General features: G+C 36.5%; 1 protein-coding gene and 2 pseudogenes across 1 annotated transcript; all 3 read left to right on the top strand.

Annotated features, from left to right (window-relative positions):
- Nucleotides 1-210: 210 nt before the first annotated feature.
- Nucleotides 211-3,988, top strand: LOC114170506 (putative disease resistance RPP13-like protein 1; annotated as a pseudogene).
- A 1,460-nt stretch (nucleotides 3,989-5,448) lies between these two features.
- LOC114170160 (putative disease resistance RPP13-like protein 1) lies at nucleotides 5,449-9,699 on the top strand. Its single transcript, XM_085669049.1, has one exon. It carries the CDS (start codon nucleotides 5,729-5,731, stop codon nucleotides 9,314-9,316), a length of 3,588 nt encoding a protein of 1,195 aa, XP_085525175.1. The 5' UTR covers nucleotides 5,449-5,728; the 3' UTR covers nucleotides 9,317-9,699.
- A 2,917-nt stretch (nucleotides 9,700-12,616) lies between these two features.
- On the top strand, nucleotides 12,617-13,220 carry LOC114170159 (protein P21 pseudogene; annotated as a pseudogene).
- Nucleotides 13,221-16,236: the final 3,016 nt, after the last annotated feature.

Here is a 16,236-nt window from a genome sequence, read left to right as displayed (position 1 = left end):
GTTGTGTCAGTTAGCACGTTATATTGCTAAAAACAAATGATTTTATTCTCGTCATTTCATAACTTGGTCGTCGAATTTGAGTACACACACTCAAGTTGTTTAATATTTTTGATGATTAGGTGGGCATGGCTGAAAATTATGTAAGATGTAGAACCACTGGGTTTTATTTTATACGTAATGTTAGCCACCCATATTGAATAAATGGCTTAAAGTTGGCAGATATTACATTTCATAGTTTTGCAAATATATAATTTCTACCTCTACAAAATTTTAATCGTATATTTCACCCTACAGTTTTCTAAAATTAAACAGCTAATGTTTCTTGGCCCTCAAACACTTTTCGAGGTAAAGCCATCTCAAATAAAATAGTTCCTCATTATCTTTAGCCAGTCCTTCATTCACGTAACTAAGCTGCGCACTTCCAATTTTCACGACCCTTTCTTCTCTTTGATTTGGCCACTTCCTTTCCAACCATGCCAGTCCTAGAAACACTTGGTGGTGCTCTTCTTCAGGTGCTGTTTGACAAGCTCGATTCTCGTCGAATTCTTGACTACTTCCGCCAGAGAGATCTCGATGAAAAGCTGCTGAAGAAGTTGAAGAGGAAGCTGATGGACATCAATGCTGTGATAGATGATGCAGAACAAAAGCAGTTCACTAATTCATTGGTCAAGGAATGGCTTGATGAGGTCAGAGACATCTTGTATGATGCAGAGGATCTGTTGGAGCTAATACACTATGCGTACTCCAAGACTAAGTTGGAAGCTGAATTCCAGACCAGTTCAAGCAAGGTACACAGTTTTGAATCTAAGATCATAGCACTCCTAGATGATCTAGAATCTCTTTTGAACCAAAGGATTGTTAGAGATTTCAAAATTTCTAGTACTGTTAGATCTGAATTGGGTAATAAAGTGTCGGAGAAAAAAGTTGAATCAACATCGTTGGTGGCTGAAGATGATGTTATTTATGGTAGAGATGAGGACAAAGAAATGATCATTAGTTGGCTGACATCAGACAGTGACAATCATAACTGCCCGTCAGTACTTTCTATTGTCGGCATGGGTGGGATGGGTAAGACCACACTTGCTCAACATGTATTCAACATGTATTCAATGACCCAAAGATCAAGGAAGCTCCATTTGATGAAAAGGCTTGGGTTTGTGTTTCTGATGAATTTCATGTTTTCAAGTTAACTAGAGCAATTCTTGAGGCCATCAGTCGCTCAACTGATGATAGCAGAAACCTAGATATGGTTCAGGGAAGATTGAAAGAAAAGTTGACAGGAAGGAAGTTTCTCCTTATCATGGATGATGTTTGGAACGAAGACCGAGACCAATGGAAATCATTACAAACTCCTCTTAAATATGGGGCTAAGGGAACTAAAATTCTTGTCACAACACGCAGTAATAAAGTTGCTTCTACTATGGATTCAAACAATATACACCAATTAAAGCAATTAAAGGAGGATCACAGCTGGCAAGTTTTTGCTAAACATGCAATGCAAAATTATAGCTCTACATTGAATTCCGAGTTGAAGGAGATTGGCGTGAGAATAGTTGAAAAGTGCAAAGGATTACCTCTAGCCCTCGAAACGGTAGGATCTCTTTTACACTCAAAGTCATCTGTTTCAGATTGGGAATGTGTATTGAGAAGCGAGATATGGGACTTATCGATAGAAGATAGTAAAATTATCCCCGCTTTGTTGTTGAGCTATTTCCATCTCCCTTCTCATCTCGAGATGTTTCTCTTATTGTGCATTATTCCCCAAAGACTATGGGTTTTGCAAGAAGAGCTTAATTCTATTATGGATGGCTCAAAATTTTCTACATTGCTCTCAACAATGTAAGTCTCCAGAAGAAGTAGGTGAACAATACTTCAATGATCTGTTATCGAGGTCATTCTTTCAACAAATAACTAGGTACAACAAGACATATTTTGTCATGCATGACCTTCTCAATGATTTGGCCAAATATGTTTCTGGTGAATTATGCTTCAGGTTGGGAGTTGATAGTGCAGAAAGAGTACCAATAACAATTCGTCACTTTTCAATTGGGAAGGATCCTGTTGAATATCATGAATGTAGGAGTTTATGTGATGCTAAAAGGCTATGGACATTTATCTCCTTGTTTGGGAACTGTGTGATGTCAATACAAGAGTTGATCTCAAACTTTAAGTTCTTACGAGTCTTATCATTATGCTGGTGTTATAACATAAAAGAGGTGCCTGACACCATAGGAGATCTTATACATCTTCGTTCATTAGACCTTTCACGTACCTGCATAAAGAGACTTCCCGACTCAACCTGTTCACTCTGTAACTTGCAAGTGTTTTGATTTGAAGGAGTTGCCCTCGACATTGCACGAGCTCACTGATTTGCGTCGCCTTGACCTTATGGGAACTACTTTAACAAAGGCTCCACTACTTTTAGGAAAAATGAAGAATCTTCGAGTATGGATGAATAGTTTTGAGTTCAGTATTCAAGAACTAGGAGATCTCGATCTTCATGGAGAGCTTTTAGTTAAAAATCTTGAAAATATCGTGAATCCCTGTGATGCACTGGTAGCGGATGTGAAGAATAAAACACATCTTTTAAGACTACGTTTAGAATGGAATTTGAAGCGGAGCAATGACGATTCAATAAAAGAAAGAGAAGTGCTTGAGAATGTGCAACCTTCCAAACATTTGAAGAACTTGTCAATCAGTGGCTATAGTGGAACACAATTTCCTCGTTGGTTATCTGATGATTCTCTACCCAATGTGACATCTTTAGAATTGAAAGACTGTAAGTATTCCCTATGGTTGCCTTCACTTGGACTTTCAAGATTTCTGAAGCACTTGATCAAATAGAGATTAATGCTGATTTTTACGGGAATAACTCTTGTGCATTTCCATCCTTGAAAAGTTTGATCTTTAGTGATATGAAGGAATGGGAAGAATGGCAATGCATGAGGGGAGCTTTTCAAAGTCTTGAATGTCTTTGTGTGATGAATTGTCCCAAATTGAAAGGACACTTGCCAGAGCAACTTTCTTATTTAAAAGAATTAATTATTAATGATTGTGAACAACTTGTGGCTGCAATTCCCAGGGCGGTAGAAATTGGAGGTGTGAAGATGGAGGCATCTTCATTTGATATGATAGGACCCCTCGTATCTCATAAACCATTGGTATTCTTTGCTTGAAGAATTGGATATTAGTAAAGGTTGTGATTCTCTCACGAGCTTCCCTCTAGACTTGTTCCCTAAACTCTGCAGCCTTTGTTTAGACGAGTGTCATAACCTACATATGATATCGCAGGAGCACCTTCATACTGATTTGGTGAGTCTGAAAATTAAAAATTGCTCTGAATTTGAATCATTTCCCAATGATGGATTATTTGCACCTCAGCTAGAGACATTTTATATTGAAGGGTTGGAGAAATTGAAATCAATGCCTAAACGCATGTCTTCCCTCCTTTCATCTCTTGGTGAGCTCACGATATGCAACTGTCCAAGAGTTGAGTTGTCTGAGGGATGTTTGCCATCCAAACTTGTTGCCTCACTAAAAGGGGCTTGGGGAACCAACCCTTCCCTAAAACACTTGTTTATGACCCAGGTGGATGTGGATTGTTTCCCAGGTGAAAGTTTTCTCCCATTCTCTCTTAGTGAATTAGAGATAAATGATTGTCCAAATCTTAAGAAACTGGACTACAAGGGTCTCTATTACCTCTCTTCTCTCCAAAAATTGAATCTTTTTAAGTGCCCCTTACTCAAACAGCGCTGCAAAAAACAAGGTGAAGACTGGAACAAGATTTCTCGCATTAAAACCATATGGGTTGATTATGAACAAGTAAACAGAAAAGACTAGGCACAAGTTGAAAATTACTAAGGTGTCCGGTGCCAATTCTCCACATTGTCTTTGAAGCATTTCAAATACGATTATATTTGTATGAATATTTGAGTCTCGAGTTCTCCACTTTCTTCATGCATCAAATTTTCGTCTCTTTAATGTCTTATTACCGATATTTTCTTTTGAAGTTGGATGACAATGCTTATGTTTAGTAGATTCTTAAAGTCTTACAATGCGCATTGTTGTCATCTAATTATTGAAAAAAAAAAAAGAAATCCAATTATTGAACAATGCTTTTGTGGAATTAGATTGAAAGAGTTGCAAATAAGGAGCAGTGGTGATTCAAGATTTTAAAATTGGTTTGGACATAGATGATTCAATATCCATGTTTGTCTTCTTTCTTCTCCTGATTTAACTACATCTTATTCTGTGAAGACTGCCTTCTCAGAATTTAATTGTTTTGATTTATATTGCTTGACCTTAATATAGTTAAAACTGATTCTAAATTCTTTCTTCTAACTAAAGAGTTGCATACATATTGACTTTATAAGAAATTCTTAAACTTAAATACATTTCGCTTGTAAAAGTTAATATAAATTTGCTAGTTAAATACACAACCAATAATTTGTTAGTTAATTTAAATGATGAAATTTGCTAAATGTTAATCTATTTATTTTATATTTTCCTGGATTTAGTGTAAGCTAGATGTTTTGAAAATTGGTTTCTTCACATTAAACGATTCTGAAGACTCGAGTATTAGAACCAGTGTATGCTGGCAAGGATGCTCTGTTTTAGTAAAAGAAATCAAATTTTGGGTTCTATTTACAATCTAAGGAATCCCACTTCATGTTAGGAATAGCTCAAGTGTAAATCAAAAGTTTCACATTGGATAGAATAGACAAATTAAACACTATATAAAAATAAAGACCCATAACTATATTGCCTCTTAATATTAATGTTGTTGGATTAAAAATAGTGTTAAATATCTTGTATGTAAGACTAATATCATATATATATATATATATATATATATATATATATATATATATATATATATATATATATATATATATATATATATATATAATGATCATAATCTGCCTTGTGCAGGGTCTGTGAATACATTGTGCTCTATTTTTGTTTATTATCTTCATTTAAGGGAGATTCAGTGAAAATATTATCTTCTGCCACGCCATTTCTTCACTAGTAGTCAAAGCCAGAAGCATGAGGTCTCACCTAATCATTTTTATAGGTCATTTATGTCTTTTCATCGTTAAATTTAAATCGGTGAGGACTCAGGAGTCTTCAAGAAGTTAATGTGATAAAGCAGAGTGGTTTGCTTTAATGTGAAAGAAAGGTTAGAAAGTCAAACTTTGTTGGAATTATTATGAAATTTGAGTGGCACTGTCCCCATTGAATGATGCTACCGTCTGGTAATTGTGTGTGTAAGTATCAGAGCTTATGTCAAGGGACGTTTAATTAAGGATATAAACAGAGTTTAGTAATAGGTACAAAAACACTTTTTTTTGTGTTTTTTCATTTCTTCATTTCTTTGTTTGTGGAATAATAGTAGAGTCTTCTTTGTTGTTCTCCGTAACACGATTTTTATAATATGCTTAACATTTCTAAATAAATTTGGACGAGCTAGAAGAATATAGAAGACGATAGAACATGGACTCATTCAACACTGTCACTGTCTAAACAAAAGAAAAATTAGAAATTAGAAGACTGTATAAACTGAACTCAATTATGCAAGTAATCTTATTTGTGTGCTCAAAAAGTGTCAACAATAGCTACAGAAGTGAAGCCATTGTGAAGAAAACAGATCTCACCATAACTCGGCTATACTTTCACTCCAATTTTCACAATCTTTCTTTTCTTTGATTTGGTCACTTCCTTTCCAACCATGCCAGTCCTAGAAACACTTGGTGGTGCTCTTTTTGGTGCTGTACTTCAGGTGCTATTTCACAAGCTGGATTCTCATCAAGTTCTGGACTACTTTCGTGGGAGAAAGCTGAATGAGAAGCTGCTGAAAAAATTGAGGAGGAAGTTGGTGTCCATCAATGCTGTGGTTGATCATGCAGAACAAAAGCAGTTCAGAAATGCATATGTTAAAACGTGGCTTGATGATGTCAGAGACGTGTTGCTTGACACAGAGGATCTGTTGGATGAAATACACTATGAATTCTCGAAAAGTGAGTCAGAACTTGAATACCAGAGCAGTGCTAGCAAGGTACGCAGTTTTGAATGCAAGATGAAAGAAGTCCTTGATGACCTTGAATTTCTTTTAAACCAAAAGGATGATCTAGGTCTGAAAAATGTTTGTGGTGTCGTATCCGAATTGGGTAATAAAGTGTTAGAGAGAAAAAATGAATCCTCATCATTAGTGGTTGAAGATATTATTTATGGAAGAGATGAGGACAAAGAAATTATCCTTAATTGGCTGACTTCAGACAATGGCAATTGTAACCATTTCTCAATACTTGCTATTGTGGGTATGGGTGGGATGGGTAAGACCACACTTGCCCAACACGTATACAATGACCTAAAGATGAAGGAAGCTGGATTTGATGAAAAAGCTTGGGTTTGTGTTTCTGATGAATTTGATGTTTTGAAAGTATCAAAAGCCATTATCGGGGCTTTCACAAAATCAAAAGATGACAGTGAAGACATAGAAATGGTTCATGGAAAATTGAAAGAAAAATTAACAGGAAGGAAGTTTCTTTTGGTTCTGGATGATGTTTGGAACGAAGACAGAAACCAATGGAAAACATTGCAAACTCCTCTACGATATGGAGCTAAAGGAAGTAAAATTCTTGTCACAACACGGAGTAACAAAGCGGCTTCTATCATGCAGTCAAGCTCCGTACACCAACTAAAGCAATTACAAAAATATTACAGTTGGCAAGTCTTTGCTAAACATGCATTGCAAGATGATAACTCTACGTTGAGTTGTGAGTTGGAAGAGATTGGTATGAAGATAGTTGAAAAGTGCAAAGGAATGCCTCTAGCCCTTGAAACACTGGGATGTCTTTTACGCACAAAGTCATCTGTTTCAGAATGGGAAGGTGTATTGACAAGCGAGATATGGGACTTATCCATAGAAGATAGTAAAATCATCCCTGCTTTGTTGTTGAGTTATTATCATCTTCCTTCTCATCTCAAGAGATGTTTCGTTTACTGTGCGTTATTTCCCAAAGACCATAAGTTTGACAAGGAGACCTTAATTCAATTATGGATGACCGAGAGTTTTCTACAAGGCTCTCGGCAAAGCAAGTGTGCAGAAGAAGTTGGTGAACAGTACTTCAACGATTTGTTATCAAGGTCATTCTTTCAACAATCAATTAAAGACGATGAAACATGTTTTGTCATGCACGACCTTCATAATGATTTGGCAAAATATGTTTGTGGTGAAATCTGCTTCAGGTCGGGAGTTGATAGAGCAGAAAGAGTACCAAAGACAACCCGTCACTTTTCAACTGTAATCGATCCTGTTCAAGATCGTAAGAGTTTATGTGATGCTAAAGGGCTACGAACTTTTATCTCCTTTTCGGCGGATTGTGAGATATCAATACAAGAGTTGGTCTCAAACTTTAAGTTCTTACGGGTCTTGTCTTTACCTTGCTATAAAGTAAAAGAGGTGTCAGACATTATGGGCAATCTTATACATCTCCGTTCATTAGACCTTTCAAACACAGCCATAAAGAAACTTCCTAACTCAACCTGTTCACTCTGTAACTTGCAAGTATTGAAGCTGAACAATTGTTTCAATTTGCAGGAGTTGCCCTTGAGTTTGCATAAACTCACCAATTTGCGCCGCTTTGAACTTGTGGGAACTACTTTAAGAAAGGCTCCAATTCTTTTAGGAAAATTGAAGAATCTTCAAGTATGGATGGGTAGGTTTGATGTTGGAAAAAACCGTCAATATAGTATTCATTTAGGAGAACTTGATCTTTATGGACAGTTGTCTATTAGAAATCTTGAAAATATTATGAATCCCGATGATGCATTGGCAGCAGATTTGAAGAATAAAACACATCTTGTGGCGCTATATTTAGAATGGAATTTGAGGCGGAAAAATGAGGATTCAATAAAAGAAAGAGAAGTACTTGAGAATCTGCAACCTTCCAGACATTTGAAGCATTTGTTAATCGATGGCTATGGTGGCACACATTTTCCACATTGGTTATCTGATAATTCTGTATCAAATGTGGAGTCCTTAACCTTGAATAACTGCAGATACTGTCAACGGTTGCCTTCCCTTGGTCTGTTAAAATTTCTCAAGCACTTGACAATCCGTGGCCTTGATTGGTTAGTGAGGATAGATGCTGATTTTTACGGAAATAGTTGTTCTGCATTTGCATCCTTGGAAACGTTGAGCTTTGTTGATATGAAGGAATGGGAAGAATGGCAATGCATGACGGGTGCTTTTCTAAGTCTTCAACGTCTTTCTCTCACGAACTGTCCTAAATTGAAAGGGCACTTGCCAGAGCAACTTTCTCATTTAAAAATACTAACTATTGATCAATGCGAACAAATTGAGGCTACGATTCTCAAGGGTGTAGAAATTGAAGATGTGAAGATGGAGCCTTCTTCATTTGATATGATAGGGCCCCTAGTATTTGATACTCCTCTTGAATCCTTAAGTATTTATTCTTGTCCGGGCATAAACATTCCCTTAAACCATTGGTACTCTTTGCTTGTAGAATTAGATATTAGTGAAAGTTGTGACTCTCTCACGAACTTCCCTCTAGACATTTTTCCAAAACTTTGCGACCTTTGTTTAAACGAGTGTCATAACCTACAGATGATATCGCAGGGGCACCCTCATACTCATCTGAAGAGTCTGACAATTCAAAAGTGCTATAAATTTGAATCATTTCCCTGTGAAGGATTATTTGCAACGCAGCTAGAGAGCTTTTGCATTGAAGAATTAGAGAGATTGAAATCAATGCCTAGATTCATGTCTGTGCTGCTTCCATCTCTTAATTATTTGTCCATACGCGATTGTCCAGGAGTGGAGTTCTCTGACGGATGTTTGCCATCAAATCTAAAAGAAATGCGTCTCTTCAACTGCTCCAAACTTGTTGCCTCACTAAAGGGTGTTTGGGGAACCAACCCTTCTCTAAAATCCTTGTATATTCGTAAAGTGGATGTGGAGTTTTTTCAGAGTGAAGGTTTTCTCCCACTCTCTCTTACTAATCTAGAGATATATGATTGCCCAAATCTTAAGAAACTCGACTACGAGACTCTTTCTCCCCTCTCTTCTCTTGAGAAATTGGATATTGTGAATTGCCCCAGCCTCCATTGCTTGCCAGAGGAGGGTCTGCCCAAATCTATTTTAGAACTCGGAATCAAAAGTTGTCCGTTGCTCAAACAGCGGTGCAAGAAACAAGAAGGTGAAGACTGGGCAAAGATTGCTCATATTAAAACCATATGGGTTGATTTCGAACAAGTAAACATAAAAGACGAAGCACAAGTTGGAAAATACTAAGGCACCAATTCTCATATGCCTACATTTTCAACAGGTGCTAATTCTCCACAACATGAGGCATTTCAAATACAATCTTATTCACCGCAAATATTTTAATCTCTAGTTCACCATCTTTCTTCACGCATCACCTTTTGTTCCCTTAAATGTTCTGTTTTACGTGCAAGAATTCTGTTATTGATTTTGATACAACACGGGCTTTATTGATGAAGAGGTCCACTAGAGTGCACAAGAAACCTAATTGGCTAAAGGATTTTGTTTAAAAAAAATGCTTTTCAGTAGTTTAAATATGCTTGTTTTATGAACGAGGCTTTTAGACCCAATATGTTTTTTTTCCTCTGTAAGTTACTGGACCACAAGTTCCCTATTTAGGGATCGGAATGTATTGGAACGAGACACAAAGAGATAAATTTTTAACCTAGTTTTCTTTTCCTCCCCTCACCTATCTTAGCAGGTGCCTAACATTGATGCTTTCATTGATTTCTCCATGCCTCCCAAACCACAATCCAAAGAACTAGAGGACATCCTCAATGCTATCCAGGATCGCTTGACCGCCATCCAAACCCAAATGGAGACCCAAGAACAACGCCAATCTGCCCTAGAAACCAAAAACGAGTCCCTCCACTCCTCACTTTCATTTCTCATAGACCAGGTATCCTCACTCCCTCCCCCCAACCCAACAACCATACCCTCACCCTTTCATAGTTCCTCCATGCATTCTATCCATAACTACCAGCAACCCCATATAGGCACAACCTCTACGTCCATCCCTTTTATTCCTGACTCCTTCAATAGTCATCTCCACACTGCTACCACTATGACTACATAACCTATTACCAACCCACCCCCACCACCACTCATACGTCCCCCCAAACTCCAACTAGCCTTCTTCGAAGGTCCTGATCCACTAGATTGATTATTTCAAGCAGACCAATATTTCACTTTTTACCAAATACCCGTAGAGAAACGTCTCTCTATGGTGGCATTTCACATGAAGGGAGAAGCCCTTAGCTGGTTCAAGTGGATGCACCACAACAATCTGCTCACCGATTGGCACTCATTCACTCGCGCACTTGAACTTCGTTTTGGCCCCTCCTCGTACACGAACCACCAAGCGGAACTCTTCAAATTACAACAACACGGGTCTGTTTCTGAATACCAAACACGCTTTGAGAAACTATCTAATTGCGTTATTGGTTTATCCTCAGACACCATCCTAAATTGTTTCATTTCTAGCCTTCAACCTGAAATTCGAAGGGAACTTACCATCCTTCACCCATACTCCATATCTCAAGCCATAGGATTGGCAAAATTAATAGAGGATAAGATTAAAGATTCTAAGCCCAAATATCCTCAGCCCCAACCCCATAACCCTACCCATATCCACCCGCCACAAAACCCTAATAACTGCATTCCTCAACATCAACCAATCACTACTCACCTACCAATCAAACGCCTCACGCCCGCATAACTTCAACAACGGCGAACTCAAGGACTGTGCTATAATTGTGATGAAAAGTTCACCCCAGGCCATAAATGCTCCACTACGCGATTCTTGCTGCTAATGGACCTTTCGGTTTGTCTAATGCCCCATCTACTTTTTAGGCAGCCATGAACGACCTTCTTCGCCCATATCTATGTCAGTTTGTTCTGATTTTTTTATGACATCTTAGTCTACAGTCCTACTTTGGAGGACCATCTCACTCATTTACATGTTGTTTTGGAATTATTAGAACAACATCGTTGCGGATGCACTATCTCGCCAAGACATGGATGACCCTCCAATGATAATGGTCCTATCGACTCCTATCCCCCTCATCTTCAAGGAATTAAAACAGTTTTAATCCACTACAGTCGGCCAAGATCTCATCCAGTCCTGCACTCAACACCACCCTCTACCAAGTTTGTTTTACACTCGTTAAGGCATCCTATTTTTTCGCAATCAGATCTTTCTCCCACCAATCAGCAATCTTCGAGAAAGAATCCTTAGGGAATTTCATGCCTCCCTCACCACAGGTCATTCAGGGGTGAAACCCACGCTCTCCAGATTTGCTGCATCCTTCTATTGGCCAGGATGGACCCGTGATGCAAAGAAATTTATCCAGCAATGTCATATTTGCCAAAGCAACAAGTACCTGCCCAACAAACCACATGGGTTAATACAACCTCTCCCAACCTAGAATCAAGTTTGGGAAGATTTATCTATGGATTTCATAACCCACTTACCTTCATCGGCAGGCCACACCACCATCTGGGTCATCTGTGACCGTTTGACCAAATACGCCCATTTCATAGCTTCACCCACACATTACACTGCCCCGAGCCTCGCACAACGTTTTTCTGTTGAGATTTGTTGTCTTCATGGCATGCCAAGGACCATCATTTCAGATCGGGATCCAATCTTTGTCAGCACCTTTTGGAGAGCCCTATTCAAAGCACAAGGCACCACACTTCAGTTTAGCTCATCATATCATTCGCAGACCGACGACCAAATGAAAGTTTTGAACAGAGGATTAGAAGCTTACCTTAGGTGTTTCACCAGTGAACACCCCCGCACAACTGGTACAAATATCTTCATCTCGCCGAGCTTTGGTACAACACATCTATATATTCGTAGATAAGTTATCTACGAAATATATTTTCATAGATAAAGTTACCTACCAGCTCAATACCTACTAAATTAACTTCGTAGATAATTCGTAGATAAAAGCACATTACCTACGGAAATTTGATGTAGATAATAAGTTGATTTCTTGTAGTGACAAACGTCACATTTCTTATTTACTTATTATATAATTTAAGATGTGTATTTAAACTGTAAATCACGATTCATTTGAAGATAAAAGAGATGAATAAAATAAAAATTGAGAAATGAATAAATAAAAATAAAAATTGAATGTATTTATTTGTTAAAAATTAAAAAAAAAGGATGGAGAGATAATAAAAACAACTAAGAAAAAAAATCTCTCAATTGCAATATTTAAATTTAAAAAATAATATATACTTTAATTAGAAAAATGTACTTACTTTTACAACTTATATATTAATTAAAAAAGAAAAAAATTATATTTTAACTCTTATTTTTTTATTTTCATTCTTTATTTTTGATATAATTTAAAGTAAATTATTAATTTTATAAAATAAATAATAATATATTAATTAATGATTCACACTAAATTTTATAAAAAAAATAAATAACAATACTAAAAAAAGATTAAAATCATTGTGTAAAGGAAAACACATCAGATGTGATTGAAGAATTGTCTGTGAAAATATCTGTTTGCTAACATTAATACTGGTCGGATGGAGTGGTCTAAAAGGCTTGCTAACATCAGAAACCGATGCCCCAACACTGTGTGGGCGGTGGCAAACAATTAAACACTGGCGATTCCTGGTCCGTTGACGTGCCAGAAGGAACTAAAGGTGCCCGCATTTGGGCCTGAACTGGTTGCCACTTCGACGGGTCGGGTCGAGGTGGATGTCAGACCGGTGATTGTGGCGGGGTCCTATAGTGCCAAGGATACGGTACACCTCCGAACACCCTAGCGGAATACGGGCTGAACGGGTTCAACAATTTGGACTTCTTCGACATCTCCCTGGTGGACGGTTTCAACGTTCCGATGGAGTTCAATCCAACGTCGAACGAATGCTCACGTGGCATATCATGCACCGCTAACATTAACGGACAGTGTCCCGCTGAGCTTAAGACCGAAGGCGGTTGCAACAACCCATGTACTGTCTACAAAAGCAACAAATACTGTTGCAATTCCGGAAGTTGTTCTGCTACTCCTCTCTCCAAATTCTTCAAGGATAGATGCCCCGATGCTTATAGTTACCCCAAAGATGATCCCACCAGCACCTTCACTTGCCCCATGGAACTAACTATAAGGTTGTCTTTTGCCCTTAAAACCACCCACTTTATATATATATATATATATATATATATATATATATATATATATATATATATATATATATATATGACAAGGATATTTTGACTACTAAATTTTGACAACTTTCTCGTGCAACATGAGGTGTCATCTTCTAAGTGGTTTTGAAATATTAAAAATGAGAAAATGAAAAAATGGAAAACCACTTAAAAAATGATACCTAAGATTGTAAGAGAAAGTTGTCAAAATTTAGTAGTCAAAAAATTATTTTCCATGTGTATATATATATATATATATATATATATATATATATATATATATATATATATATGCATTCAAAATAAACAAAGAGTAATGATACTTTAACCTGGTAAAAGTTACCCATTTTTAACTCAGTGAGGTGGCAGCTGAAGTGTAATTTCATTTTTTCATTTATAATTATATTGGAATGATGTGGTGGAAAATTAAATGAGGGGAAATGAAAGGACAGGGTGCAGGGCGCGTGATATGAAGAGAAAACTAGGTTTTGGCTTCTGCTGCTCGCTCATGTCAATGAAAGTGTGATTTCTTCTGCCATTCATTTCTTGTTTTGCTTGTCCCACTCCATGCGAAACTCAATCCCTAATTTTTCTGTTGCCATTCACAAGGTTCTTTTCGAACCTTTTTAGCCCCTTAGGACCTGGGTCTCTTTGTTTGTCTCTCGTTTTTTGTAGCCAGCAAAACTGCGGCTGTTTCTGATAAGATTCCAGCCACCGCTAACGGCACAAAAACGTTTGAGAGAGCAACATGTGCAGCGACAATGAGGGTTTCCTTCCAGCGGCGAAAAATGCTTCCTTCCTCTAGCGACGAGAGCTTCCTTCCATCGACGATAAGGGTTTTCTAATCGTGGCGACGAGGCTTTCCTTCAACGATGGACAAGGACTTGTCCAGGTGGGGTTCATAGCGGAGTTGTTCGCAAAGTGTAGTTGTAGATTGAAGCCCACAACCCATTTTCCCATAGTAACAAACATTTAAACTTTCAAGATGTAATTTTTAGCCTGCGAAACTAGTGTGTAAAAAAATTATTACCTTTTGCTAATTATATTTTGTGTATTTTGGAACAGGTTGTGGTGAGAATTAAGCTTGAAAATATCAACGGTAAAGAGAGGATTGGGAAATTACAAAGGTTTCTTCTGATGCCCTGTGTACTGGGGACATAAAGTTCATGTTTGATGAAGTTTTTTTATGCCAACTCCAATCAGGTAGGAACTTAATTTCATTGTTTGATTGGGATTGATGTTTTCAATCTTAAAGTATCTCTCTTGATTTAAGAAAGAAATAGTAATTTGAAATTATATCAGTTTGTTGTAATAATGAGGAAAAGGAGAGTTGTTTTATTCAATGTTTTTGCTGTTTGGTTTTCTTTTAAGAGAACATCAATCTTGAATTTGATTTATGAGCTGTTCTATGTTCAGAAAGATGTTTTTCAGTCAGTGGGTGTTCCCTTGGCTAGAAACATCTTAGTTGGACATATATAATTATGCCACGCATAAGTGTGGTAATCAAATATTAATGGACATCATAGTTAAACATGGTTTATCTATTCATTAACTTTTGTTTTAAGTATTTTTATGGCAAATGAAATCATACAGGTCACCATGATAGAAAGTATTGAACATTATGGAAATTGCACCGAAACCAATTTAATATATATATATATATATATATATATATATATATATATATATTAAATTTTGAATGATTGAGTTTGGATTACAACATAGGGGAGACTTGTTTTTTATGAGCAACAATTCAACTATCAATATTGTTCATTTTTTGAGTTAAATCAGAACTTAAGTTTCCTTTATAAAGCTTCTCAAAACAGTAATGAGTTGGTCGATTAATGTTGGTAATGTGTTTCTTCCTTTTATTTGGTTGTGCTCAAAAACAAATATACAACAAACGAATTGGCGAATTACTCAATTCTATCCAACAGAACTTTGAGGTAGGCATATGCTTCCGTTATTTTGGTACAAGTTTTCATGAATTTATTGTTTCTCGTTTATGCTCTACATACTTGTTACCTTTATCAAAAGTATTGCAGATGAAGGATGATTCAAGAAATGCTTCTTATATTGAAAATCTAATTGAGAAATACGTCACTAATTATGATTATGTGGCACAAATTTTGATTAAGGTAGGGAATCATGAAAGGCTACATTGTTGAAATGTATATGTAATTTATGAGAAGCTAAAAGCTTTGGTTTTGTTAGCTGATAGTTTTGGATTAACTATTGTATGCATTTTCCCATTAATGACAGCGATCTTTATTGGTTGTATGCTGCAGTACCTTTCAAGAGGTAAAAGGGAGTTGTTTGGTCTCAAAAAAATGACTTTGGCAAACCTTGTAGGAACACTGGTTTTCTCTAGTCTCATTGTCGGCACCAAAACATGACAACACTATGCCTTCTTGCATAGGGCTATGTACGGTTACAGTGTTAAGAAATAGAATTGTTTATGCCAACCTTAGGTGGTTGGTTCATAGTGAACCATATAAGTCTTTTGTTATAAATTATGAATTTGAAAAAACTTGATGTACTTAAATCTATATTTATTCCTAAACATGTCCTGTGCACAAAATCAGGTAACATACTTTGGAAGTGTTCATAATACTTCAGTTGAACAAAGAAAATCATTTTCAACTAACAACCTTTAGTTTATTTTTCTATATTTATTTTTAGTGTTAGGTAGGTACATTGTTACTTCTACTTTGTTTAAAAGAAAACATAACAAGGTTCTTATTTTCATTGTTCTAATTGTGAGTGTCAAAATATACAATTTAATATCATTTTTATATGCATAAATAAATATCCACAAAGCATACATACGAGCTGATGAAAAAAATGTAATTAAATTGTAATTAAAATATCTTATATAGAAAAAGAAACACTATCAAAATCAATTGTCTTTATGTGTATAATTATGTGTCTTTATCAGTGTAAAATTTTGTAAAAGTAACATCTCATTGAATTTTTGAGGAAACCATTGGCTGAA

Source organism: Vigna unguiculata, chromosome 11 (assembly GCF_037176805.1).
Source record: "Vigna unguiculata cultivar grain cowpea cultivar isolate G323 ecotype 2 chromosome 11, ASM3717680v1, whole genome shotgun sequence".
In the NCBI taxonomy this organism is placed as follows: domain Eukaryota; kingdom Viridiplantae; phylum Streptophyta; class Magnoliopsida; order Fabales; family Fabaceae; genus Vigna; species Vigna unguiculata.
The sequence above is the reverse complement of the archived record's forward strand: the minus strand, read 5'-3'. Positions and strand labels throughout refer to the sequence as shown.